The sequence below is a fragment of the Serinus canaria genome, chromosome 1A (genome assembly GCF_022539315.1).
Source record: "Serinus canaria isolate serCan28SL12 chromosome 1A, serCan2020, whole genome shotgun sequence".
Classification (NCBI taxonomy): Eukaryota; Metazoa; Chordata; class Aves; order Passeriformes; family Fringillidae; genus Serinus; species Serinus canaria.
The window spans coordinates 49,683,971-49,709,490 of NC_066314.1; the positions used below are offsets into that span (position 1 = coordinate 49,683,971).

The 25,520-nt window shown below is 50.7% G+C and overlaps 4 protein-coding genes across 8 annotated transcripts; 2 read left to right on the forward strand and 2 right to left on the reverse strand.

Moving 5' to 3' along the window:
• Nucleotides 1-4,466: 4,466 nt before the first annotated feature.
• NOL12 (nucleolar protein 12) lies at nucleotides 4,467-7,911 on the reverse strand. Of its 2 annotated transcripts, XM_009086482.4 has the most exons (6): nucleotides 7,748-7,911; nucleotides 7,551-7,656; nucleotides 7,404-7,452; nucleotides 6,850-6,992; nucleotides 5,878-5,978; nucleotides 4,472-5,269 (listed from the first exon to the last, which is right to left on the reverse strand). In XM_009086482.4, the coding sequence occupies exons 1-6, from the start codon at nucleotides 7,825-7,827 to the stop codon at nucleotides 5,101-5,103; spliced, it is 648 nt and encodes a 215-aa protein (XP_009084730.2). In that variant the 5' UTR covers nucleotides 7,828-7,911; the 3' UTR covers nucleotides 4,472-5,100. The 2 variants fall into 2 exon arrangements, with proteins under 2 accessions (XP_030094473.1, XP_009084730.2); XM_030238613.2 differs by lacking the exon at nucleotides 7,404-7,452 and having other exon boundaries at nucleotides 4,467-5,269; nucleotides 6,850-6,990.
• A 151-nt stretch (nucleotides 7,912-8,062) lies between these two features.
• LOC103813243 (arf-GAP with dual PH domain-containing protein 1-like) lies at nucleotides 8,063-16,860 on the forward strand. Of its 4 annotated transcripts, none has more exons than XM_009086483.4 (12): nucleotides 8,063-8,818; nucleotides 8,959-9,120; nucleotides 10,113-10,243; nucleotides 11,116-11,207; nucleotides 11,306-11,388; nucleotides 12,093-12,205; nucleotides 12,843-12,989; nucleotides 13,394-13,477; nucleotides 13,810-13,872; nucleotides 14,380-14,451; nucleotides 14,945-15,176; nucleotides 15,264-16,855. In XM_009086483.4, exons 2-12 carry the CDS (start codon nucleotides 9,030-9,032, stop codon nucleotides 15,290-15,292), a joined length of 1,137 nt encoding a protein of 378 aa, XP_009084731.1. In that variant the 5' UTR covers nucleotides 8,063-8,818; nucleotides 8,959-9,029; the 3' UTR covers nucleotides 15,293-16,855. The 4 variants fall into 4 exon arrangements, with proteins under 4 accessions (XP_009084731.1, XP_030094421.1, XP_050843143.1 ...); XM_030238561.2 differs by adding an exon at nucleotides 10,004-10,051 and having other exon boundaries at nucleotides 8,719-9,120; nucleotides 10,159-10,243; nucleotides 15,264-16,860; XM_050987186.1 differs by having other exon boundaries at nucleotides 8,719-9,120; nucleotides 10,159-10,243; nucleotides 15,264-16,860.
• A 1,496-nt stretch (nucleotides 16,861-18,356) lies between these two features.
• Nucleotides 18,357-19,542, forward strand: LOC103813600 (urotensin-2 receptor-like). Its single transcript, XM_009086930.4, has one exon. It carries the CDS (start codon nucleotides 18,383-18,385, stop codon nucleotides 19,475-19,477), a length of 1,095 nt encoding a protein of 364 aa, XP_009085178.1. The 5' UTR covers nucleotides 18,357-18,382; the 3' UTR covers nucleotides 19,478-19,542.
• Nucleotides 19,543-21,791: 2,249 nt separating this feature from the next.
• Nucleotides 21,792-25,520, reverse strand: LGALS1 (galectin 1). The gene is made up of 4 exons (XM_009086481.3): nucleotides 25,378-25,520; nucleotides 23,787-23,866; nucleotides 22,383-22,554; nucleotides 21,792-22,000 (listed from the first exon to the last, which is right to left on the reverse strand). The coding sequence occupies exons 1-4, from the start codon at nucleotides 25,384-25,386 to the stop codon at nucleotides 21,857-21,859; spliced, it is 405 nt and encodes a 134-aa protein (XP_009084729.1). The 5' UTR covers nucleotides 25,387-25,520; the 3' UTR covers nucleotides 21,792-21,856.

Here is a 25,520-nt window from a genome sequence, read left to right on the forward strand (position 1 = left end):
GCTGTTTGTTTGGTGGAAATGTTCTTTCTCTCTTAAGAGGCACAAAACCCAAACCTTTCTTCTTAATTATGTTGGTCATAAAGGGATCGCTCTAAGCAGCTTAGGAAATTTGGAAACCCACTGAGACTCCTGTTAATCCTGCTAAAATTTTGAGGCCTGTAGGACAGTGGACTGCAAAACTGTGAAGGGAACAAGCATTGCTAGCATGACAGCTGGGATCCACATTTCTGTTCTGTTTTCTTGCAAGCATCCTGCCCACCATCACCTTCTCTGTCCTGCAAGATTTGAGAGTGAGTCCTTGGATTTGAGAATGTGATCTGAGCTGGAAGGGTTCTGCCTAATTTGCCTGGAGGAGGCACCAACAGAATGACAGGAAATCAGACCAGCATCTGAGATGTGAACATGCCACTGCTGCCCTAAACATGGACATTTGAGTCAGAGCAGCCGATCAAGGCTATGGCTGCTCCCCAAAACAACCAAGGCCAAACGTCAACGCCTAAACAAAGCTATAATTTCTGTTGGTCAGTGCACTCATTTTCAGTACAGCAAGTTGCACTAGGTGCCAGCTTTGCAGCATCCTTCCTCACACTGGGGCATGTTTGCTTGACTTGTTCACAAAAAATGCTTGACAGGAGCCTAAGCACTCCCCTGCCAGGGATGCAGCATAAAACACGCCAACATCGCTGCCCACCACTGCCCATGGACTGCCACCCGTGGCTGGAGCCCCTGGTACCCCAGCGCCTGATGGGCAAATCATTACTACCCACATCCCTTAGGGCCGACTGTCAGGATAAGGCTTCGATCCCCAGGCCCTCTGGCATGCATGCATGCAGCCGGCCGTGCTCAGTGTTCTCAGTGCTCCCAGTTCCTCCCAGTATCCCCAGTACCTCAGCTTCCCCACGACTCCCAGCGCCTCGCCGCCCGCCGCGCTCCCCCTTCAATGAAGCTCGCCGTGGGAACCGCGGGGCGCGAGGCCCCGCCCTCTCCCCTCTGATTGGCCGATGCCGGGCAGCGATTTGAATACCGCCTCCTGAGTGGCCGGCGGCGGCGCGCGGCCATGGCGCCCCCGGCGCGGGCTCCCACGTGTCGCGGGCAGCGGGCGGGCGATCGAGCGGCCGGGCCCAGGGCCGGGGCCGGGGGATGGGCCCGGGTGGCGGCGCCGTGCTTTGGATCGGTCCTCAGCCCTTCCCCTCGGCTGCACCTCTCCAGGGACCGCTCACCTCCTGCCGAGAGGCAACCCAGTGCTCCTCCCAGGCAGCACCCCAAGAGTTAGTTATCCCGAAGCCGAAACAGATGCCAAAGCAGCGGACTTATCCGCGAGCACTTGAGAGAGCGAAAAGCCACCGTGTCCCAGCACAGCTCCAACTGGGGGTCATGCCTACCAACCCACAGCACTCAGAGATTTGTCTAACGTGGGCTTTACCTACCAAAAACAAGCCATGCCTGACCCTCGCTATTTCTAGCAGAACACCTAAAATCTGTCCTCCCCTGCTCCTTCTACAATTCAAACTCCTTCTCTTCCCGATGCTACAGCGACAGTAACAAAAAATTAAATTTCACGTTTTGTTCATTCATTGGGGCAGTCTGCAATCCACTCCTCAAACCTATCTACATCATGCAATCCATTATTCAGCTCCCTTTTAGTCCCCTAAAGTTCTCATCACTCTCCCAGTAACATATTTCCTCTAGTTCATTTCTGGAACACAATGCTGGAAGCAGCAGCGTGACTGTACTGAGTACAGCCTTGAGCTTGATACACGACAAATGCAATAACTACAGTGCACTGATTATCACACAGCTCATGCACACACTGAAGCCATTCCTCCTTTTTGCTGCGCTCCAATTTCCCCCAACTGTCTGATCTTTTTGGCTCCCAGTCTGCTTTTGATCCTCTGTAATCCCAATGATATTTTTGCATGTGCATGTGTGCGTAACTGCAGTCTAGCCAGTGAAAGCCATCATGGATGGCAACCCCAGTGTGGCAGCCCATGTCAAAGCCCTGCATCTCTGTGCCAGCCTGGGGCACGTGCATAGCACTGCGCAGGTGCCTAAAGTGACCTTGCTGCAGAGCCATGCATGAAATGCCTATGGAAAAGGGGCTTCACAGGGAGCTGCTGGTCTCTGCTTTTCCTTTATGGAGCAGCAGCTGCACTAGCATGTTGATTTCTGCAAGTACCTTACATTCTGCAAGTACCTTACATTTGGAAGTAGCTCCTCCTGAGCAGCTAAGGGGAGAAAAAACCTCCAGATGCTCAAATATGTCTTGAAAACAAGTGAAGCATCAAAGAAGAATTTTAAACCAGAGACTGGTATGAACTGTGACGTGTCTGGCAAACACTTCACTCACTGACTTGTGTGCAAAAATTCATATTCTCATTTCAATATATCTAGGGGTAGCCTGACTGTATACCCTGTGCATAACAAAAACAGCAGACTAGGGCTGAGTCAGTAATTCACATTACAGACTAAAACTTTAATCAATTAAATGGAGAAATCAATAGTGTAGTGAACAATCCTGATGGTTAACACTGTATAGGATTTAACAATTCTGTTCTCAGTTTTTCCATACAATTTTTTTTTTTTTAATTTGATTACTCATTTTCTAGCAGGAACTGAAAGATTTCAGAGCGTGGAAGGGGCTGATGGAGAATTCAGCTGACACTTGAGAAAGGCTCAGAAATGTTATTATGCCAGGGAAACAGCAAACTGAGATTCTTCTAGATCACCTGGCAGCAAAATGACAAAAACTGAAGCCGCTCTTAGCACCTCATCTGGAATACAATGAGGTCATCCAGCTCTGTCGAAGCTACCGTGCCAGGCTGCCTACACGCTGGGGAAGGCAACTGATCCACACTCCACACTCCAGCAGATTTCTCAAACAGATAGTCCATTTCTTTTACAGTGGCCATCCCAGCTCCAGAGCAAACTCCTCCGGTGAGGAAGCACACAGGTCACCTTCTGTCCACAGTCATCCACAAGGCACTATGTCCAGGAGAGAAGGGAAAGCTGCTGTATGATCCAGACAAAGATGACACCCTTCCTCCAGCTTTGAGCTGCAGTCCCCTTGGTGTGATACACCTCTCCAAACAGTACTTCCCTCTCCTTCTCTCTCTCATCCCTCTCAAACCTCCAAGCACAGAACACTCTAGAGCATGGAACTCCCAAACCAGAACAAGCAATAATTTATGCTCCACACACGGGACCTCTTGGATACTTGGCTGAGATCGGCTCAGCATAACACTTTTGGCCTTGCCCGAGTTGTTTTTGCAGCTCTGAAACACCCAAGAACCCAAAGTGAGACAGGTGGATAGATAAGCTCCCCCATTAAATCCCATGACATTTCTGGAGAGGTCTTTAAGGCAGTGTCAAAAGGTGAGGTGTGAAAACCACACACACACCTTAATAATGTGACCGAGTTTATTTTGTGTTGGTGCCCAAGAACTCAGCCCAGGGTGGGACTCTGATCCAAGCACACAAGGCACCAATGATAACAGTGTCCACTTCCCCAGCAATTACCTTCTTCAGAAGGGAAAGGGAAGTGCAAGAGAGCCCCATTCCTTACCCCAGGCACGTGTTGTGTGTTGTCTGGTTCTCTCCAGAAGCCTCCCTCTAGCAGAAATTGTGCTGCTGCTGTCAGTGCTGAGATCAAACCCTCCCCTTTCACACTCCGGAGAACGCTCTGTGTGCACACCCTCCAAGAAAGGATGGAGAGATACATCAGGTTGGTGCCACTCACTTTAGCAGCTGGTGGCCGTCAGCATTGTTCTGATGTTCCTCCATGCAGCCTCAGGCACTGCTTTACTGTTTTCCCTCCCACTTCTGGCATGAGGAATCTATTTACTTGCCCATTGATGGGTTGCAAATTTTTCTGGTGTGGGTTTTGGACACATAGGCCTTTTCTTTCTTTGTCATTTCCTTTTCAGTGCACACATGGCATGGGAGGCTTGGCTGACGGAGGCAGAATACTCCAGGATACTTCAGGACAGAGGCCAGCATACTGCCTGGGCTCACTCTCCTCCTCAGAGGATTCACTCACAGTTTTGCCACGGATATTCCTAAATCCCAACCATACAATTTTTTTTCTTCCCCTGCTGAGGGCAACCACAGTAAAAAACATTCAGTGAGGTCCTAAGAAGAAAGGCAATTAGCTGCTAATAACTGCAACAACTGTGAGGTAAAGGACAAGGGCAGCCTGTGCCACTCCCACCCGGAGAGGGCCACACACACACACAGCAAGGGCATTAGGGCATTTCATACTCCTCTGAGCTATCGCAGTTAGGATCGCATATTCAGCAGACAATGGAATGAGCCATTCCTGCTCTAGCTGGCTCTGCCTTGCCACAGAAATAGCTCCTAGCTATTCCATTTTCCAAGCACCAGTGGGTTTCAATATCCTTTAAACACCAGGAATTACCTCCCCCTCTTTCCAGTTGGTACTGGCGTTAGCACAGCTCCTCTTATGCTTCAAATAAATCACAGATTTTTTTTTTCTTAGTAAAATTACTTCAGATTTATTCACAAAGTTACCCAATTTCACGTGGCACATGTACCAAACAAAAAGTACCCTTGCATTCAGGTGTGGCACTGTGTTGTGTGGTGAAGAAACACAGGAGACAAGATGACACCATGTCTCCATGGAAAAAGGATTTACTGCACAGGAGAAATGCCAGGGCACTGATGCAGGAGTGCAAGCAGAGCTCTCCCAAGTCTCTCAAATTGCCCTGACAATGATGTGTCTGTTGCATTCTGCCCCAGATCCCCTTCTTTGATAAAGCCAAATATCAGCTTTGAAAGGGGGGGCCAAGGACAGGACTATGCCGAGAGAGAACATGACATTCAGCAGAAGTTTTTAAGAGATCCTGTGGTACCCAGACATTTAGCTGGAGATCACTGCAAAAATAAATGGGTAGAGTGTCTAGTGACCCTGGCCAGTGCTCAGGAGGCAACAGAAAGGCTGAACTGGCCTGGGTTATTGGCTAGTCAGAATGCCATGTAAGCAAGGTGCTTGCCCACAATGACAGGGTCCTGAAGAGCAGCAGGCCAGACAGATGTGGAGCACTGTCCCAGCTGGTGGTCTGAACATTAGTTTCTCTTTCTCTGTTAATCCTGGTCACGGCCCATTTTGCCAGTCAGCCTCCGACGCTGAGTCTTGGTGGTTCGCCCTGTGCTGGACTTCTGGATCTTCTTACGCTGGCCTTGCCCTTGGGATCTCTTTCTTTTTGTCTTCTTCTGGCTGTGCATGTGCAGCGTGGCAGTAAGAGATGAGATTCTGTGCAGGGCAGAAAGAGAAAAGGGTTTGGGGACCAAAGCTTGCAGAAGCAAGGCAACATCAGAACAATAGCTGGAGAGCTCTGTGTGGCCCAGCAGGAATGGATGCCAGACACAGCAAGACCCAGAGGGGCTCTAAGCTATGCAGGAAACCTGCAAGTCCCCATGTGCAGTGACAACAAAAGCTAATGTTGTGAGCATCGTGCTGCCCAGACCCCACAGAGTTAAAGCAACTCTCCACACCCTCAAAGCAGTTGTAAAACCTGGATACTGAAAAATGTAGACAACACCTTAGCTTTCAACTTTAGGAGCGTCTGACCTTCAACCCTAGAGGCCAGCTCTGCACGCTGCGGAATGTGCCGCGGTGAAGGAGTGGGTGAGAGGTGAGGATGAAGCCCACGCCGCTCCCGCTCCTCCCGCGCGCGGTCACCGGGGAGGCAGGAGCGCAGCGCAGCGGGGCTAGCGGGCCGCGCTCCGCCAGCGCCGCCTGCCGGCCGCGGCACGGGCAGCACCGCAGCCCTCCGGCGGCCACGCCGCGCGTCCCAGAACCCGACATTCCCTTCAGCTTCCAGAGCCGAACAGCGAAGGCCTGGAGGAATCTGTACGTACTTTTCAGACAGGAAAGGGTTTCTGGACTTCTTGGGCATCGTTCTCACAGGCTTGTTCTCCACCTCTTCCCCTTTCTCTTCTTCAGATCCATCAGTTTTCCCCTTAAAAATAAAGCACTTTTGTGATTCTGGTGTTTCCACTGCCTTCTTGGTTTCATCCTGTTTTGTGAACTAACTAGTCACAGATGAAGATTTCTTAATTCTCCATACCTCTCACTGTCCAAGTGCTGAGGTTTCCTACTGCAGTCCCTCAGAAAGCCACAACCAGAGATGTCCTACAGTAATCCACCCCAAGATCCAAAAAGTTCAGCATTATCTTAATGGCCATGTGATTGAAGTTTAAACTTGAATGAACCAAAGGTCTTGGCTTTTGCTTAAATTGCTACCAAGATGCCTCTGAGCAGACTTTCAGATTAGATGACCTTACAAATATAAGCACAACCAACACCTGAGAGTCTCTATGAAAGAAATACAAGCTCTTAGTTACAATGTAATTTGAGAATAAAAGTGGCCACAACCAGAACTGAGTGGTTTCCTTATTTGTGATCCAAGCATGGGATTATGGAGAGAAAAATGCTTCCTCATGCGAACAGTAATATTTCTGACCAGGACACAGGAAAGAGGTCAAGGACAGACCATTTGGCAAAGTCTGAAATCTTGCTGCTTGTCTTGTATCAGCTTTTAAAGTATTACAGTGTTGCTATTCAGTCCAGTAACACCTCATTTAACCAGGGTCAGCTGGGACTAGCAAACGATTCCAGAGAGGTGTGAAGAGAGCTATTCATACAGAACGTTTCCTTCTCTTTAGAGGCCCAGTTTAAATTGTGGAAAAATAGAAAAGTTATGAGTTTCCATTTTCATCCCTGTTCCCAGCCGGCTGCAAGGCCTTGGATATACTCAGGGACCACCAGCCCTACCTCACCAGCCCCAGGAGTGTGTACAAGTGATACAGAGAGGCAGCAAGAGGCTTTACCACAGGGCTGCTCAGTCCCAGCTGGCGTGCCCCCGAGAGGTCCAGGTCGCTGATGGTGGTCACTGTTACAATGTGGTTTGGGTGGTCGATGTTCACAGACTCCGTCTGCGATGTCACCAAGTGCTCCAATTCATCAGCCTCCTCTAGGAACACAAGAAATCCCGCACTGCAAAGTGCCCAACTTTTCACGGGATAAACTCACTTGTTCCTGGTGCACCATGCTGGGCTGGGGTGACACCTGGCCTTGGCATGCAGGGATAAAGGGCAGAGGGCCTTGGCATTGCAAGCCTGGAGGGCAAGCTCCTTCTCCCCCCGAGGGGACCTGGTGACACCTTGGAGATGTCCTTCCTTTCTATACGACCCCCATGACAACCGGGACAGAGGGCTGCGGGGTCACCGCTCAGATTTCTGCCCAGCTTGTCTGGGGAACACGACAGGACCGAGCAGCTGTTGTGGGACAGCGTGCGAGCATCCCTGCCCCAACCCTCAACACCCACTCAAGGCTGCCGGACCACGGGCGCCCACCTCCTTCCCCACGAGGGCCCAGCACGTACCGAGCGCCTCCTCCCTCTCGCTCAGCATCTTCAGATACTCCTGGTGCCGCTGAGGAAGGGAAACAAGTCATGGGGGCGCCTCTGCCCGCCCCTCCTGCCCCGCTCACTGCCCGCCTGGCGAGGGGGGACACGAGACCCTTCCCTCACCTCCTCTTTAATTTTCCTCTCCTCTTCCTTCAGCTTCCGTTTGATCTCCTCCAGCGCCGCCTTCCTTCGCTCCACCTTGCGCTTGTGGAAGCCGGTCAGGTACTCCCTGCCGTCGCCAACACAGAACGGCCTGGCTTTCAGCGACCGGGGGACGCCTTCCCTCCCCGCCTCCCGCCCCGGGGCCCGCCCGGCCTCACCTCCGCCGCTCCTCGTCGAAAGTCACCACCAGCCGCCTCTCGCGGCCGCCCGCAGCCTTCTTGTTCTTCTTGCGGCCCATGGCGGCCCCACGCTGCTGCTGCCGCCCGCCCCTTCCGCCGGAACGCGGGCAGCTCTGCCCGCCGCCCCCGGCCCGGGCGGGATACAGACCTCGGACCTGGCGTGCGCCTGCTCCGGGCCCTGGAGTCCGGCCTGGGGTGCGCGGACTCCGGCTACGCTCCTCTTCAGCCTCCTCCCAGCAAAACATTCTGTGGCGCTACCTTGTGCGGAGAACATGCCTGTGTGGCACCCACTCTTACAGTGTAGCCCGAGACTCGTTCTGACACTCCAGAGTGTTTTGCATCTACATCTCTTTAATAAATGTCACTCTTCCTAATAGTTAACATCTGCAGTCCTTCAACTGAGCGTTCTTCAACAGAGCTCTGAGTTTATTTCAAGCTATTGTCATTTCTTGGTGTTAGCAGAGCGTGTGCTGCCCCTCTTATCCAGGGAAGGCAGCTGTGGAGTTGGGTCTTGGCTCTGATGCTGTGTCCAAGTCGCAGCATTTGGCTGGACAGCCATGATCTCTGTAGTGGTGGAGAGAGGTACTGGCATGAGTTGGTGGGGGCATAAAGGCTGCTGTGTTCTGGCTTAGAGTGACATTGGCTGAGCTCCTGAACCTTTGTGGCTCCCGTGTTCTCGCCTTAAAAATGGGTGTAATGCCTGTGTGGTGGTCAGCTGAATTTGATGGAAGCTTCTGAAGTGTTGTGGGGGCAACCAAAGCCAGCCCCCCAAGCCCACAGAGCATGATGAGTCCTGGCAGTAGTCCTGTCACAGCCTGGCAGTCACTTGTCCACAGCCAGCTTTCCTTTATCAGCTTGCTTGCTTCTTTCACTCTCTTCCTGGCCTGTCCTTTCACCAGCAGAAATGTGGAAAAACCAGTTCTGTGGTTAGTTGCTGCACTTCCCTCCACGCCCATGGGGCAGGTCTCCTCCTCCTCAGCCCTCACGGCAGAGTCTGGGTGCACTTCAGCCTCCAGCCTCTTTGCCTTTGCCTGTGCTCAGCCAGCTCAGGTGCACCGACAGGCCTCCATACCCTTTCCATTGACCTTAACCTTAGGCTTCTCTTGCCTTCCTCTTTTCCCACTGGCTGCCAGAGCTTGTCTCTCTGGTGGCTCCTTCTCTCTTGGATAACGCAGTGGATTGGCCTGCAGGTGCATAAGGTGCAGGCAGCTGCCCTCCTGGCCCTGTCCTGCCCTGCCTGGAGGGATACCATTCCGAGGCGATGGCTGGAGGGAACGAGCGGAGCATGAAAGCCCTGAAGGAAGTGTGGAAAAGAACAGAGAACTCTCTGTGTATGGACTGCGGGAAGCCAGGTGAGTCCTCAAAGGATGCTGCAGGAAGAGTTGGAAGCAGGGAGCTGGGGCTGATCTCTAGCAGCCACTTAGTGCTGGCTATCTGGACTGCACAGGAGCCTGGGGTGGAGAGAAAGAGGAGGCATTGCTCTGGATACTCATTTTTTCTCGCTTGAGGTGGGTTGGCAAGGGAGGAGGGAGAAGATGGTGCCACAGCACTGATGGGAAGGACAGGGATGTGGGGATGCCAGATTAGCAGGGGCTCCATAGCTGCAGCACCGTGGGTTGTAGTCATGTCAGATCTCAAATGCAAATCAAGGTCATGCCCAGTCAGGACCTGACAGGAAAGCTCGCAGTGAAATCCTAACTTCTCCAGAAAGAAGGCATGATTCAGGAGGGCATTGTCTCCACCATGACTCAGCTCTGAACTGACAACCTGCCACTGTTGCCCAGGAGATTTCATTTACTGAAGGGCTTGCCCTCTCAGAAGGGTACCCAGTTTGAGGTCCTACAAGTGCTGCTAAAAACACCCATCATATACCTCCAAAAGGAGTGTACTACCCAAGCCAAATTGAGACTGGGCAAATTAGTACAGTTTTGCCCTATTTAATTACTCCGGGAAGAGTTTTGGATTCAAGGTTGTTTTCCACTTCCTGAGGTAAACAGGAGGAGTTAGGAGTTTGCTGTGATGCACTAAACAACTCCTGAAGTCTTTTCCCAGAGGTGGTTTCATTTTCCTCTGGGTGATCCTTTACACAAAGGGAGTTCACAGACCATTTTGGGGTTTTTCAAGATATGGGTCATTAAAAATTCAGCAAAGTGATTGGAATGGGGAATGAGGGACCAATAGCTGTGTTTTTTTCTGACTGGCATCCATGCCTTGGGTGTTGATTACTCACCGCAGATGAAACTGTGGTCATCAGCTACCTGTTTCTCAGGACTACATTCTCAGGTGAGGCATATCTCCCGGGGATATTCACCACTTCTAGTTTTACCCTTTTCCATATTCTCAGATCCTGACTGGGCATCCTCTACTTTGGGTGTCTTTATATGCCTCAGCTGTTCAGGAATTCACCGCAACATCCCTAGCATCAGCAAAGTCAAATCCCTGAAGATGGACTACTGGGATGATGCTCAGGTGCAGGTGAGATCTTTATCCCCATGGGTAGAGCAGGTGGTTTGGACTAGGCTATACACTCAGTGTCCTGGCAAAATTAGTCCTTTGACTTCACAGAGTTGGAATGTAATCTGGTTTAATCAGTCCCTTTTCTACTCATGAAAATCAGGGATAACTCCCCACAACCCACTGGGAGAGGGAGGATACACTTGCCTTATGTGTCTCTGCACGCCCTGTTTCTTTGTGGCAGATGCAGAGCTCTTGCAGTGTATTTTAGGCTTAGGGTCTTTGTTTCTTCAGATTACTTGTTTTCCACTTGCCAAGACCATCCAGCCTCAATATCTCCTCTGGATTTCAGCAGTCCAAGGGGAAAATCTTGGGCAATTCCATTCTCCAAGAAAAGTTTCCAGATAAAATACAATCTCTTGAGAAAAATGGCACAGCAACTTATGAGAACTTGTCTTCTTCCCATTACAGTCCCTAATCTTCAGGGGACTGAAAATATTTTCTGGAGATCCAAAGAAAATAATCTGTGTCCTGTTGCTCTTTGGAAGAGGTTGGAATGTCCTTCCAGATGCCACTGCAGAGCTGTTGTCAAACTTTTCAGGAGATATGGGGCATGGCAGCAAATGCACTGAATGTGTGCGCACCCAGCCTTACGGAAGTGACATTTATGCCACTCTGTTGATTCAGGTGCAATCACTGTAATGTCTGAGAGTAGATGAGACCTTTGAGACCCACCTTCCTGCAGCCGGACTGCTGGGATGTTGTAATGGAGGCGAAAGAGAATGCTCCATTAGAGTTTGATATGCATCTGACCCTGTAGTGGGTCAGGAGGAAAAGGTCCAACATGAGTCTGCATCAAAGGCAAGGCACTAACTCTCTGTCTAACTCTGCAGTTTCTGGCCAAGCATGGGAATGCTGTGACTAAAGCCATATATGAAGCTCACATCCCTATTTACTATTACCAGCCAACCTACAATGACTGCCAGTAAGTTGCTGCATACAGAAGAAAAGGGGGAAGGGCAATTCTCTGTTCCTTTAACTCCTCTAGTTCATTTCTGAGCTACCTCTCCCCTCTCTCCATAGAGTGCTGAGAGAACAGTGGATACGGGCCAAATATGAACGCAAAGAATTTACTGAGCCAGGAAAACAGCTGCCATATTCTGATGGTAAGAGCAGAATACAGCATCAAAACATTCTGCCTGTTGCCTTTCTGGAAACTTCTGAGCATCATGAGGTGTCAGTGTTGCAAATCCCACAAGTACTCCTGAGAACAGCCATTACAGGGCTTAGTTTTGGGGGTGTTAAATTGTGGACAACATAGGCTGGCATTGCCACAGGTAGCTTAATGCCAGGTGTTACCAGCTGGCATTTTTCAAAGATATTTGTTGTCTTGGTGGAGACAGACATCTGCAATAAGGAATATCTGTCCTGCTGCATGCCACCCCCTATAACCATGGCAGTTATCCTTGAAATGGCACTGCCAGTCCTGTGACAAAGGGCGTTGGAGCCCAAGAGTCTGCAGAGTCAAGTGGGAAGAGTTCTGGTCCCACACCAGCGTCTGCATGGGCCAGGACTCTAGTGTTCCCAGGAGACAGCTCTCACACTGTCAGAGGTAGTAGTAGGAACAGGACTAGGAGGTTGGAAGAATCTGGGAATGTCTTTTGGTGAGTGCTTATCTGCACTGCTAACATGGGAACACCACCATCTTTAGTTGTAAGTCAGAGGTGAAACATCTGAAGTGTTTACTCACAGCAATAGCCCATCATGTTCTTTGTCCCAGAGAGGTGGCTGGGCCCCAGGCTGCATGCAGCTCTCTGGTGCCTACCATGCCTGTGGGGAATGCTATTATAAGTGGCTTTTCTGCTCCAAGGGGTGAAGGAAGGCATCCTTTGGAAGCGAGGCCGAGACAACGGGCAGTTCCTACCCCGCAAGTTCCTCTTGTCTGAGAGAGAGGGATGTCTGAAGTATTTCACCAAGCAGGATGTGAGTATGGTGCTCAATTCCCAGCTCAGTGTGTATTCCACGCGGAGCACTGGGGTCACAGAGATGTTCTGACTTCCTATGCACGTTTCTGAGGTTGCCTTGTTCATCCCAGCTCAGAGATGAGGACAAAACATGTCACTAAAGGGAAGGGTCCCCCTTCCTACTGTCAGAGTGGCTTTTCCTCATTCTCTCCCTTTGTGTTTCCCTCACTACCGAGAAAAAGACTGATCCTTCATTTCACTCCTATCCATTTGCCTGGATGTGTAATCCTGCACCATTCCTGGAACCAACCGCACCCCATTGGGAGCCAAGATGGCAAAAACATTTTCTCTGGTTGGTTTTGAGGAGGGCTACTTTTCTGCTCCTTCATATCTCTGAAATGAGTGGGGCAACAGCTAAAATGCTGTCACAAGGGAGGGAATGGCTCAGGGTAGGGAGAAGCAGGACATGCCATCCAGAGAACTTGGACAAGCTCCAGAAGTTGGCTGATATGAACCTCAGAAGGTTTAAAAAAGCCAAGTACAAAGTTCTTCACCTGGGCCAGGCCTCTGACCCTGCCTTACCCCAGGTAATCAGTAGCTCACATCTCTTTCCTTCTAGGATTGCTCATGCATGGTCAATGCCATTCTGTTTTCAGGCCAAAGAACCAAAAATCAATGTTAAAATAGATGTAATCAATGCAACATTCCAGCCAGAGAAGATTGGGAACCCCAATGGCCTGCAGATCACCTATCTCAAAGACAACAAGACCCGGAATATATTTGTCTACCATGAAAGTGGAAAGGTATCTGGTTTTAGCATCAAACACTGCAAAGCCATTGAGGTGCTTTGAGGAGCTGCTGATATTAAATAGTATGAAGCATGGGTAGGATGGGGTGTGTGAGTGTGAGTTGCTGTAGGTAATAGGGTGGGGGCTCTGGCTCAGTGTTTGTGTATCTGTGAGAAAGTTTTGCTGCAGGGAGCTGGGCAGGAGCACTGGCTGAGTTGGTTTGTGTGGGAGGAGTTCTATAGATGTGCTGCCTGTGCATGTGGGGAATGGGGCAGCCTGCTGTGTGCATGTGAGGGAGATGCTGCGGAGGGAGAGCTATGTGTTTGTAGTTAACTCAGGGCTGGGTGCAGCTGGGTGAGTTTAGATGCCCCCTCAGCTGCTCTGGGAAAGCTTTCTGTCCTGTCCTGTTCCCCCCTCAGGAGATAGTGGACTGGTTCAACGCCATCCGCTCTGTGCAGTTCCATTACCTGAAGGTGGCATTTCCCATTGCCAGCGATAATGAGGTAAGGCAGCACTGGAGCTCCTCCTGAGGCTCCTGCTGCTTGCATGATAAAAGAGTTCATTAGTTACTGTTATAACCCCAGGTATGGAAGGGGAAATTGCAGGGTAAAGACAGAGGGATGAGAAGCTGTTTTTAAAAGGGCCTGTGGTGCTCAGAAAACAGCTACTCTCTGCTGTTTCTGGGAATTTTGGAGGCAGAAGTGATGCCTAGCTAGGCAGTTTGGGAAACATAAATTTAGAAGGTGACTGAATTTGGGGGAATAGAAGGGTGAGGGAGAGAAATTAATAGTGAAGAGGCACAGCTAAATGAATGATACTCTTGCCATTTTGTCAGATCAAAAATCGTCTGACGAGAAACTTCTTGAAGGAGGGATACATGGAAAAGACTGGTCCCAAGGTGAGTTGCTATGGTAGAAAAAATCAAACAGGGGCCTGCCAGAGCACCACTGGCTTTCCCTACTTCACTGTTTTTACCTGCTGTCTCCTCATTCCCCCCTGACTCTTTAGACACCCGTGGGAAGAGTGTGTGTGCATCAGGGGAGGGGAGAATGAAAGGAAGGGGAAGGACAGATATGAAAGTAGATGATGCCAGAGTCCCTGCTTTCTCCCAGAGCGACAGATCTCTCTGCATGTGTCTGTGTGTGCGTGACCTTACAGGTATTTAGTGTCCAGACTTCTCCTGTCTCAACTCTGGGGTCCTTCATCGAAGTTCAGGAGTTGGGGACAGCAGCTGGGACTGAGTTACCCAATACTGACCCCTACTCTCAGCCCAGAAAGGGCGAGGAGGAGGTTGCTGTTAAGGCAGGGACTTTCTTCAAGCGGTTGGGATGAGTTTGGGGTACCCATTCGCACTGCTCGCAGCAGAGGGCACTGTCCCCTCACACGTCACCTCTTCCCTTCACAGCAGAGAGAGGCTTTTAAGAAGCGCTGGTTCACGCTGGATCACCGCAGGCTCATGTACTTCAAGGATCCTTTGGTGAGAGGGAGATGTGACCGCCGGCAGCTGCAGGCAGCGGTGCTGAGGGCAGGGTCAAAGTGCACACAGAGTCTGTGCTCTGCAGTGAGGGTGGCTTGCAGGTTTCCCAGCTGCTATGAATGGACTCCAGGTCGTCCCCTTCCCACCCCTTTTAGTTCATCACATGCTTTCTGTGTTTGTTTCACTGCCTGCAAACAATGGGAACCGGGAGGGCAGCAGTGTAAAGGTGGTGAATGGGAGGGTGACACAGAGAGATGAGAGCAGCAGTTCCTCTCTCAGCCCTCTTGAGATTTATGGCCTTATTTTTTCCTTTTCACTGCTGCCTTTGAGCACAGACTCACTGTTCATCTGAATCCCCTGACCACCTCCAAAAACCTTTTGCTGCTACATCTGTGGTCCTCACACACTCTCCTCCTGTCCTTAGATGCCCTGTAATGATTCTCTTGTTCTTCTGGGATTCCATAAATCACTGTCTTTCCCTCCTGATGTGCAGGACGCATTTGCTAAGGGTGAGGTATTTGTGGGCAGTGGAGAGAATGGATATAGTGTCCAGAAGGGATTGCCTTCAGGGACACAGGGCAACTTCTCTTGGCACTACGGCATCACCATTGTCACCCCTGACCGGGAATACCTCTTCACCTGCGAGACAGAGACTGACCAGCTGGAGTGGATCAGAGCCTTCACTAGTGTCATCAACCAGGCCATGACACCACAGGAATATGCAAGTAAGTTTCTGGATGCTGTTTCCTTCACCTCCTGCCACTCCCATTCAGGGTATTGCCCTAATGCACCACCTTTTCTCTTCACTACAGTTGAAGCCTACTTCAAGTTTAAATCCTAGGAAGCCATGCAAGAATCTCACTATGACTCAACTCTACCTGGTCCTATTGGGTGGCTGTCAGGATAGGAGAGGAGATTGACATCAGAGAAACACAGTGCCCTTGGAGCACCCTTTGAAGCACTTTTGCCCCCATAGGATATCCACTTTGTTTTGAGGGCCCAATTAAGCTGCTTCTTTTCAAGTGCAAGATTTTGTGCGTCTGAATCCTCAGTACAACCTGTCCCTGTTAAATTGCTGTCATCTGGCTGGATGCTGACAGGTCTTGCCTGTCAGTCAGGCCTTGAAAACTTTGGCACTTAATATGTTGGACGTGAGACCCAGCATCCCTTTTGCATGAAACTGCAGACAGGCACCCACCTGACGCAAGAAAAGAGTTGTAACCTACCACAGCGGGTCACAGGGGCTGCTGGACTAAAAGGGCCTGTTCCTCTACAAGAAATATCATTTCTGCAGGTGACAGAAATGTGAAACATCTAGATATTTGACAGTTAGTGCAGTGGTTGAGAAAGGTCACTTAAAACATATAACCTAACAGCCAAATGAGAGGCTTGTTTCCTTCTGCCATGTATGGACTTGAAAGCTTCTTCAGATAACATTTGTGTGCAGACCTTCCACCAAATGCTTCAAGAAGATTAAGAGATCATCTCAAAAACAATGTGGATGTACATTTGGGTATGTGGATAACGTGTGTGCACACACGCAGCAAAAAGTGATGGAGGCAGAATACTGCCCTAGGGAAGATCCTGTGAGGGATATTCATGCCACCGAAGATCAGCTGCCCAACTTGAGTCTCTATCAGACCAATGGAGAGGGGTTGGGTCTTGCAGAGAGGAGCTGATAAGGTACATAGAGTTCAGAGTCTGCTGTCTCTACTAGACCTTAGGGTTAATGCTGGATATAGTAATACATGGATCTCTTCTCCCTCATTCCCTGTATGTCAAAGGCCTGGCACTTTCATTCTGACCTGCACATTGCATATGTTTGTCTGGTCCATCACACATACTTATATATATATTCATGTTCTGTTAGTAAGAGTTAGCCTAAAACCCATGAAATGAAATCAACCCATGATTCATGTCTTAAAGCTCATCTCTTAAAGCTGTCTTGGGAGAGCTGTGCTTCACATGCTGGAAGGAGTAGCTGAGTTCTGCTGGTGACTGTAGTATCTGATGTGTTTGCAGTTTTATCAGGCAGTGTGAGAGAAGGTATGTCATGTGTTAAGGGGAGCTAACTGGAATTAATGAGTCAACCAGTATTTTAATTAGCTCCTAAAGAAATAATTTTAAAATACCATTGTAATTTATTTTAATGTCCTAAATTAGCTGGCATGTTAACTGCTGAGGTATGAGGTTGTTTCTTGGAAGAAAGTACAGATGATCAAACAAAAGCCATAGATGTTTGTTGTATTTCCTGGGGCATGTAGACTGTGATTATTCCCATCAGAGCCAAATGGGCAGACTCACGCTGCCCCTCTGCTTCTCTGGGGACCCCGCTCTGTGCCAAGACCACCACAATCTGTTGGGAGCATCAACTTCCTGGATGAATAGAAGCATCACTCACCCTGCTATCATGGTGCAATAGGAATATTAAATATACCTAGTATATTTTCACTGCATTTTGCTGATCTCTCCTAGTTTGGAACAGGATTTTCCTGAAAAACAAAGGTCATTGCACAGTGAGGGGAGTACTGATGGGATGCCTCCTCCTCCTCCTGTTGGCTGTTGCTGGATACGAGCAGAGGCATTTGACTCGGCCACCATGAAGCTGTGGCACATCTATCTCTGCTCCACAAATTCTGTCCCACCGTGTCTTCCTTGAGACAAGGAGGCTCAGATGTGAGTGAGGAAAGGGCCGGGTAGCTTTGGGCGCGGGTGTCATGTGGTGGTGTCTCGCTAGAAGGCAGTGGTGCCTACACAAGGGGCTGCTGCTCCCCGCTGTGTGGCGAGGCAGCTTCCCGGGGCTTCGAGGGAAGGAGGGGGAAAGCTTCGAGGAGCAGGATGGTCTTTGTGGAGAGGAAGGAAAAACAGAGTCTAAAATATCCAGTCCTTTGTGCCTCTAGGAGCTTGCTGCTGACTTGAGGGCAAAGGTGGAAAAGGGCCGGGGCAGACAATGTGTGAGGTCCTACCATCTGGTGGGCCTGCTTGCAAACTGGGGACTACATCCACAACACCCAAGCCTCAAAGGGCCCTGAAGTGCTTGGGAGGGAGTGAGGGACAGGTTCTTTCAGTCTGGCTTGGCTGGGGAGAGCTGTGTGGCTGCTCCCTGCCTATTGCACTTCCAGGGCTGACCCTTGTTTCCCTTCCAAAGCCACAGCATGATGCTTTCCACCCTCCCTGCCATATTATGGAGTCCTGTCTTTCAGTTGTCTCCTGTCTCAAATGAGGACAACTGTACAAGGAGAAATGGGATAAAGAAAGGGAAATAAGAACAAGAAGGAAGACAGAGCAGGATAAAGGAACATGTGGGGGAAGAAAGCATGTCTGCGAGAAAGAGGAGGGAGCCAGTGGGGCACCACAGCTAGTGCTAAGAGCCCAGTATAAATCTGGAACTGTATTCACACCGGTGTGTGAAGCTGTCAGAGTCAGGCACATTCCTCCATGCAGTGGTCAAGGCAGCTCTCAGGGGGTTGGTTCAGCGAGGCAGGGCTCACCTCTCCAGAGTCTGTCTGAGCTGAGCTGACAGACTTTAGAGCAGAAATCTACTTGTTCATCCACCGTTTCTGCGGGCCAAGCAAACTGGACAAGCAACAAAGCTAGCGAAGAAAAGAGACATTTCCTCCTGGCTGGCAGAGGTTCCCTTGCATGTATTGGTCTTGAAGGAAAAGGCAGTGTCCCTTTCTCAGCTCTTTCATGGTTGAGGAAAACAACCGGACAGAGCTTGTGATGGACAACATCAGCAAAATGGACTGGGCAGCTGGAGGTGAGGAATAGACTTCTGGAGCACCCTGTCTGTGTCTGATGAACTCTCCCCATTCTTCCCTTGGCTGGTTTGCTGTTAAGAATAGTCGTGTCCTGTACAGCGAGGGTGGAAGGCAGGAGGAAGGAACAGATCTCTGAGAGCTTGATTTGCTCCTGCTTAACTTACCCAAAGATGTCTTATAACACTTCTCTCATCAGCCCAAGTCCTAGAGAGGATCTCAAGGGTGACAGTTTCTTGGAGGAAAGCAGTGGCAGGGGTGATGACAGCAATGTCCTGGGAGGGGACAGCCTGGTCACAGGGCCGCTGGGTGCAGTGCTGCTGGTCATGTGCCTCACTGGGATGGTGGGGAACATCTACACAGTGGCAGTGGCCTCGGGCAGGGTGGCAGGCTGCTCAGCAGGCTCCTTGGGGGTCTACATGATCAACCTTGCCCTGGCTGACCTCCTGTACCTTTCCACCATCCCCTTTGTGGTTTGCACCTATTTCGCCCATGACTGGTTCTTTGGGGATGTGGGTTGCAGGCTTTTGCTCAGCCTGGACCTCCTCACCATGCACGCCAGCATCTTCCTCCTGACTGCCATGAGCCTGGAGAGATACTGGGCGGTGGCCAAGCCTCTGCGGGCCCGGCGGGCCAGCAATGCCTACCGCAGACTGGCCAGTGCCGTCCTCTGGCTCCTCTCGCTCCTGCTCACGGCCCCCATGATGGCGATGACTCAGCTGCGGGAGGGGGATGGCCCCCCCAAGCGCATCTGCGTCCCCGCCTGGACGCCAGCGGCTTTCCGGCTCTACCTGACGGTGCTGTTCTCCACCAGCGTCCTGGCACCCGGCACCGTGCGGGGCATCGTCTTCGCCCGCCTGGCCCGCGCGTACCAGTCCTCAGCCTGGGGCCTGGGGCTGCCGCTGGCCGGCCGGGCCCCTGCCCAGCGGCTCCTCTCCAGGATCTCTGCCATCGTGGTGGCCTACTGGGCCTGCTTCCTCCCCTTCTGGGCCTGGCAGCTGGCCGGGCTGTACCAGGGAGAGAGGCTGGGCATCGGCCCCACCGCCCAGGCCTACCTTAACTTCGGTGTCACCTGCCTGGCCTACGGCAACAGCTGCGTCAACCCCTTCCTGTACACGCTGCTTGCCAGCAGCCGCCGCTGTGGCCGTGGCCGCGCTGGGACGGGCGTGGCGCGGCCTGCAGCGCCCTCTCAGCCGGCTGAGGGAAGCCACAGCATCCCCCTGGCTTTCAGAGAGCTGTCGGGCTCTGAGAGGGACAGCGAGGGGTGAGCCGGCTGGGAACATCTGACCTTTGGCTGGGGTCATGTTGAGAAATAAAAGTGTGTCACCTTCCATGCCAGCATGCAGTCTCTTCCATCAATGTTGTTGCAGTGCTTTCTCCTTTGCATGGCTGCTTATCCTGCTCGGCTGGATGGGGAGAGTGCTTGTCTCAGGGATCCTGACTCCATCCTTAGATCCTTCAGCTCTCACACACCAGCCTCCACCTTGCACAAGGCTGGGGAGTGGGTGGAAGGGAGCAGTCAACTTCGATATGTCTAAATTATATATCTGGGGAACCTTTGCCACCTCTCATCTCCTTGCTAGCAACGGGCCAAGCCATAACAAAGTCAGGACAACAATGAGTCATAGATTTCACAAGAACTGTGAGTCACTGCAAGAAACAGCCACACTAGCAGGAGACCTCACTAAGGTTCATAATCCTGTGGTAAAGCTACCACTGAGCTTTCTTCAAGGAACCATCACAGAAAAATCTTTGAAGAATCTAAAGAAAGATTGCCAAGCGCAATTAAGAGGCATTGCGAGATTCCCCTGTAGTACAGCCCAGAAAGTCCAGTACATCTGTTCAGCTTTCAAGATCAGCCCAGCAGAGGAAGCTGCAAGGAGAGAGCTCTCCTCTGTGTCCATCATGACAGTTCATGGCACCCTCACCAGCACCATGGCCCTGCTGTGGTCGAGGGAAACACCCAATTCTCTGGCCTACCAAATGTACCCCAGTCTGCCAGACTGTGTCAACACCACTTTGTAAACTAAGCCAGGTCTCTTGCCTTGAGACCATCTAGCATGGCTCATTTCCATACTGCTGAACCTCTCTTCTCCAGATAGAAGAGAGAATCCTTATCATGCCATGGCAAGAGTCCCCAAGCTATGCTGTCCCCCTGACATGCCTATGTGCAGGGTGACAATGCTTGATGTCATGTTTACAATTGTAGATGTAGCCCTAAAAAGAGTGTGATGTGATTATCCAAAGCAGATGGTCTTTGGGCAACACAGGACTTCAAGAAAGACCCAGCTACAGAGCCTCAAGTTGCTTGTACAGCCCAAGTGCCCCTAGCTTTCAACTAAGCTCTCATCTCATCTCTCTTCCTTCTCAGACTCACAGTTCCTAGCAGCCCAGCCTTCCTCTGCATGGGTACCCAGGACACAGGACCTGGCAGAGCCTCATGAATTATGAAATAAGAGCAGCAGCTATGGCTGCTGCAGGGGAAAGTCCCTGTTCTCCAGCTGCTCTGGAGACTGCTTAATGTGAGAATTAGCCCATCCAGGCCTGCAGGGAATGCTGTGGTACATCAAATTGTTAGTGCTTTGTGTTGCTTGTGGCCAAGCCTTTCATCCCAGACTGACCTGGTAACTGCTGTGCACTGTGGATAGGGCAGATACCACCTTTCCTACACCCACTAGGCATAGCATGTTCAGCAGCAGCACCAAGGCAGCATCAGACTGAGAGAGACCCTGAGGCAGCTACGCAGGAACATCAAACATGCCTGACTGCCTCAGTCTCCTCAGAGTCTAGCCTTAGTTTAGACTGAGAAGTTCTTGGGGTCACGTGGGCCAAGTAAAACGGTAACAAAAGCCTAGAGCACACATCCTTAGCATCCCACACTCCAGCTGGACATCGCTGCTTCCCTCAGCTCTGGATGGAACAGGCAAAGCACAAGGGGCAGAATAAAACCAGACACCTCCACACTACTGCCCTCCTGTGCCACAGCACACCACTTTGTGCTCCTGCAGTTACTGGAAGAAAGGATTTGGATGAGGAACTCTCTACATGCTCTGCCACACCCAGCAAGGCAGCTTTTTCTACTGTCTCCATACAGCAGTAAGAGATCCCAAGCAGACATAGGCATAGGAGTTCCTACAGCCTCTACAGAAGGCTGCAGCCAAAACTAGCACAGCTGAGGACTTTCCCCTCTCTCCATGCCCCACTAGGCTCAGCGAGCACAGCCTGTCTGATGTCAGCCAGGAGTGCTTAGTTGAGGTAGAGTTAATTTATTCAGGCAGTGTAAGGTGTCAGTCTAGACCTCAACAGCTTGTGACCTTGCATAAAGGATGCTTTTACTCTCCCCTGAGTGACAATTAGCCCCAATGCCTCCTCCTGCAACTCTCCCTGGACTTTTAATCTGTGTTCCCAGGCTTTTAACCTTCATCCTCTTCTCCATCTATGACTTTCAAGGACCAAGGCTGGGACAATTGCCTCCACTTATGGTACTCAATCAACACTGGCTACCCCTATCTACCCACTCCCAGCAAGGTGCCCAACCCATGAGGACTTGCAATATTAAACAGATTAGATTTTGAGACTTAGTACATCAAAACTCTTATTTATTGGTTGCTTTTTCTGTATCTTTGAGATGGAGGTGTCAGAGGAAGTTATTCCCAGCTGAGGGACTGGAGTGTGAAGTCCCCTTGTGTATCAAAGTAGTCAAAGACAGAGAGGTTAAGCCGGTTAGGGAATGTGAACTGGTGGCCTGGCAGGTGGACTGTCACATCATTTTGGTTGACACCAAAAGTGATCTGCAAGGCAAATGGAAAAGTTAGAGAAAGTTTCCTCGAGCCTCTGCAGCACTGCTGTGCCACCCTCCTCTTCACAGGGTGAACAAGCTCAACAGAATAACCTGTTCATCAACAGCAGGAGTGTTATTCTGGTCTCCCATTCCCTGTACTGTTCAATAGCAACATCTTTGAGCCAGATGGAGCTTAGACATTTGATCCCCACCCTCCATCAGAGCTCAGAGCCCTGAGTGGTGGCACTGGCCAAGCAGGAGAAGCCAGCCACCTCCAGTACAGACAGCCCTGAGACAGCCCTTGCAGCTGGGTGTCCTGTGCCAAACACCCTTCCTTCACCAGAGCGTGTACTGAGAGTGTATATTCATATATAAATATATGCATGCCTCACCTCTGCTGTGCCCCCTTTCTGGAAAGGAAAGACAGCCTCCCTGTGCTCTGCACCCCACTCTTCCACCTTCTTTGAGTTGCACACGATGGTGTTCACATCGCCATGAGCATCAAAACGAGGATTGAAGTGAAGTCCAAGGAGGGTAGCATCCTTGCCCAGATTCATCACAAAGCTACAGAGAAAAAAAAAGCAGACATTAATACAGCTTAAAAAATCAATACTAAAAATCAATACTAAAAATCAATACTATGGTAGCATGTTTCTCATTACCACGAGCATCCCTGGGTCTGTTTCTTCAAGCCCAGCTGAGGGTAACCTAAGAGAAACCCTTTGCTAAATTGCACAGCTTCCCTAAAAGGATGGTGCTGTGGCAGTAAGGGGCACTTTTATGGGGTGATATGCTCCAGACTGCCATCCCTGGGAGAGACACCACTTCCTCAAAGCTTTTTACAAGGAAATGGTTCAGTACACAGTGCCCTGAACAGAGTTATCATACACCCAAACCAACTCCCAAGGAGTCAGTCGCTTTCCATAGATTTCCTTTCAGTCCTGAACAGTCAGCTGGTGCTGCATCCTGCCTGACAGCCACTGCCTTCTCCCCATCCTTCAGGCAGCTAAAATAATCACCATGTCATTAGCTATCCCAAAGTATCTGCAAAAGCAGTGGGAGGAAGTTTCCTAGCCTAATGTCCACCTTGCCTTCAGGCCTCTCACCCAGATGAGAAGAGGCACATTATTTGGCAAGAGAAAGCCTGGAAGGCTTCACTCAGACAGTATCAAACTTCAAAGGCACTGGGAAGAGCTGGGACATGTTTCCTGGAACACCACTAGTTCTGGTACAGCAGCTACAGGCTCCACCTTAGCTGCAAAGCGCCCCCCAGCCACAGACCTGCACAACTGCTGGGGGCTGCTGCAGAGGCTTCGCTGGGAGACCCAGCCACCCCAATCCCTGCACATTTTGGGGGTACATTTCCACTTCAGCCCACCTGCCTGCTCACCACCACCTTTCTTCCTTCTTTCCCCACCACCATGCAACAGCACCAAATCCACTGGGGCACCATAAATGTCCCAACTCCTGGCATCTTTGTGCAGGGGAGAGGATGTGGTGGAGCAGATGATCTCAAACCAGATCTCAGTATAGACACAGCTTCCATTTCCTTCACCCTGCACTAGAAGGATGTGGTCATTGCCAGCGTGTGCAGTTGGAACTTCACATCTGCTTTAGCTTAGCCCTTTGGCAGTACTGTGTCTGCAATGTGCATTAGGTGATGACTCACTGGAAGCACTGCTGGTGTTAACCCCTGCTCCTCTTCTACCCAAGGGACAGAGTCCTTTTGCCACCACCTTTTTCAGACCCCTCAGTGCAGTGCCCTGGCCATGCCTGGACAGCACAGCACAACTCACCTCTTGGCATTTGGTGCAATTTTCCCCTTGACAGTGAGGCGCTGGCCAGGCTTGAGACCCAAGTTGGTGCACACTGGTCCCTGGGGAATGTGGAAGCAGAGACTTTAGCTCAGTACCTGCTGGCTCACTTGTTCTGACTTGGAAGCTTTCCCTGCTACCTTGCAAGACATGCTTTGCTTTGGACCCATGGAGAAACAGGGAAGCTCCCTTGCCCTAGGGCATGGCATCAAGGACATCCCAGAGAAGTTACCCCAATCACATGATACCTTTGATTGGAGCTCGATTTCCTAATCTGTCTCCTGCTGCTCTCATCAACATATCTGCATTTCACAGCAGGGAAGTGTAAGTACCTGCACACTCCAATCACATCCGCCCCATCCCAAACACACCCATGTGCCTTGTGGGTCTTGTGTCAGCCCACACAAATCTGTCTGGGATGGATAGCAGGGATGGAGACTCCACTCCCTTCCCCAGCTCATGTTTGAACTTCAAGCCTTGCCCAGGTCCAAGGACTCAGACACCTTGCTTCCCATCTCCCAACAGCTTCAGGTTTTTTTTATGTGGGCTCAGAATTTGCAAGAACATCCTTCTGCTCCACAGAGACACCCACCCCCCACCTTCTCTCTAGGAGGACCAAAGCATCCTGGCAAACCCATATGTATTCATTTTTCATCACAGCCGAGCCAGGACCTCAAGAATACTGAAAATCTTTTCCTATTCCACCTTAAAATATTAGCTTGCTCTTGGGACAATCCCTGCTTAATCACTCAGCCTAATGAAAGGCAAGTCAAAGAAGTGCAATCACTCTTCTAACACAAGCATCTCCCTAGCAGAACAGCTAAGGAAGGGATCTTGGAGATCCAGCGCCAAAGCAGGTTCACATAGAGCAGTTTGCAGTGTCATGTCCAGGTGGCTTTTGAATACCTCCTGAGGAGCAGACTCCACAACCTCTCTGGGCAGCCTGTTCCAGTACTCAGTCACCCTGACAGTGAGGAAGTTTTTCCTCATATTCAGCTATAACTCCCTTTGTTCCAGTTTGTGCCTCATGCCCCTTCCCCTGTTGCTGGGCAACTCTGTAAAGAGTGTGGCCCCATACTCTTGATACCTGCCCTTAAGATATCTTCTCTAACTTAAGGTATTTGAACGTAGTCCTTGACATTCACAGAACACTTCTGTAAGGCACATTCCTTCCAAGAAAGAGAAGAATAGCAATTCAATGACTCATGAAAACTTCAGCAGAAAGCAAGCAGCAAGGCTGCTCAGAGAAGATGCTCAGACAGCAATAAACGTTTTGCAGCAGCTTCACCAGAGTAGACCTGCAGTAAAACAGGTTAGGACTCAACCCAGGGAGGATCCCTACACAAACTGCCCCAAAGAAATCCTACAGGAAAAAAGAACCACTGCTGCCAGAACACAAAATAGCAGCCAGCCCTCTGCAGTGGATGCAGCAGGGACTGTGCAAGTAGCAGGCACCCAGCTCTAACAGTCCCTCTGACACTGGGGCTGATGTGCAGGCTAGCACAAGCACCCTCACACCCAGCCAACACAGTCCCACCTCCAGCAAAGCTGCCCCATCCCTTTCCCCACTCACGCAAGACATGGTGCTGCTCTGCAGGGTAGTGACCCTCTCCACTGAGGTACAAACGTCCCAGGCAAGTAGCTGCTGGAGTCCCACCCTTGCCTTTAAATAGATGGAGAACAGAGTTGTCCCAGCCCTTCTCCACCCAATGCACC

Bases quoted from the DNA above. Each gene is read 5' to 3' on its own strand.
- NOL12 (XM_009086482.4), bottom strand. From the start codon at position 7,827: ATGGGCCGCAAGAAGAACAAGAAGGCTGCGGGCGGCCGCGAGAGGCGG. The intron at 7,453-7,550 runs GTGAGGGAAGGG...TCCCTTCCTCAG, and splicing joins AGAGGAAAATTAAAGAGGAG to CGGCACCAGGAGTATCTGAA. The intron at 6,993-7,403 runs GTACGTGCTGGG...TTGTGTTCCTAG, and splicing joins CGAGAGGGAGGAGGCGCTCG to AGGAGGCTGATGAATTGGAG.
- LOC103813243 (XM_009086483.4), top strand. From the start codon at position 9,030: ATGGCTGGAGGGAACGAGCGGAGCATGAAAGCCCTGAAGGAAGTGTGG. The intron at 9,121-10,112 runs GTGAGTCCTCAA...CCATATTCTCAG, and splicing joins TATGGACTGCGGGAAGCCAG to ATCCTGACTGGGCATCCTCT. The intron at 13,478-13,809 runs GTAAGGCAGCAC...CCATTTTGTCAG, and splicing joins CCATTGCCAGCGATAATGAG to ATCAAAAATCGTCTGACGAG.
- LOC103813600 (XM_009086930.4), top strand. From the start codon at position 18,383: ATGTCTTATAACACTTCTCTCATCAGCCCAAGTCCTAGAGAGGATCTC.
- LGALS1 (XM_009086481.3), bottom strand. The intron at 22,555-23,786 runs GTGAGTTGTGCT...TTTTCTCTGTAG, and splicing joins ATTGCACCAAATGCCAAGAG to CTTTGTGATGAATCTGGGCA. The intron at 22,001-22,382 runs GTGAGGCATGCA...TTTGCCTTGCAG, and splicing joins AGAAAGGGGGCACAGCAGAG to ATCACTTTTGGTGTCAACCA.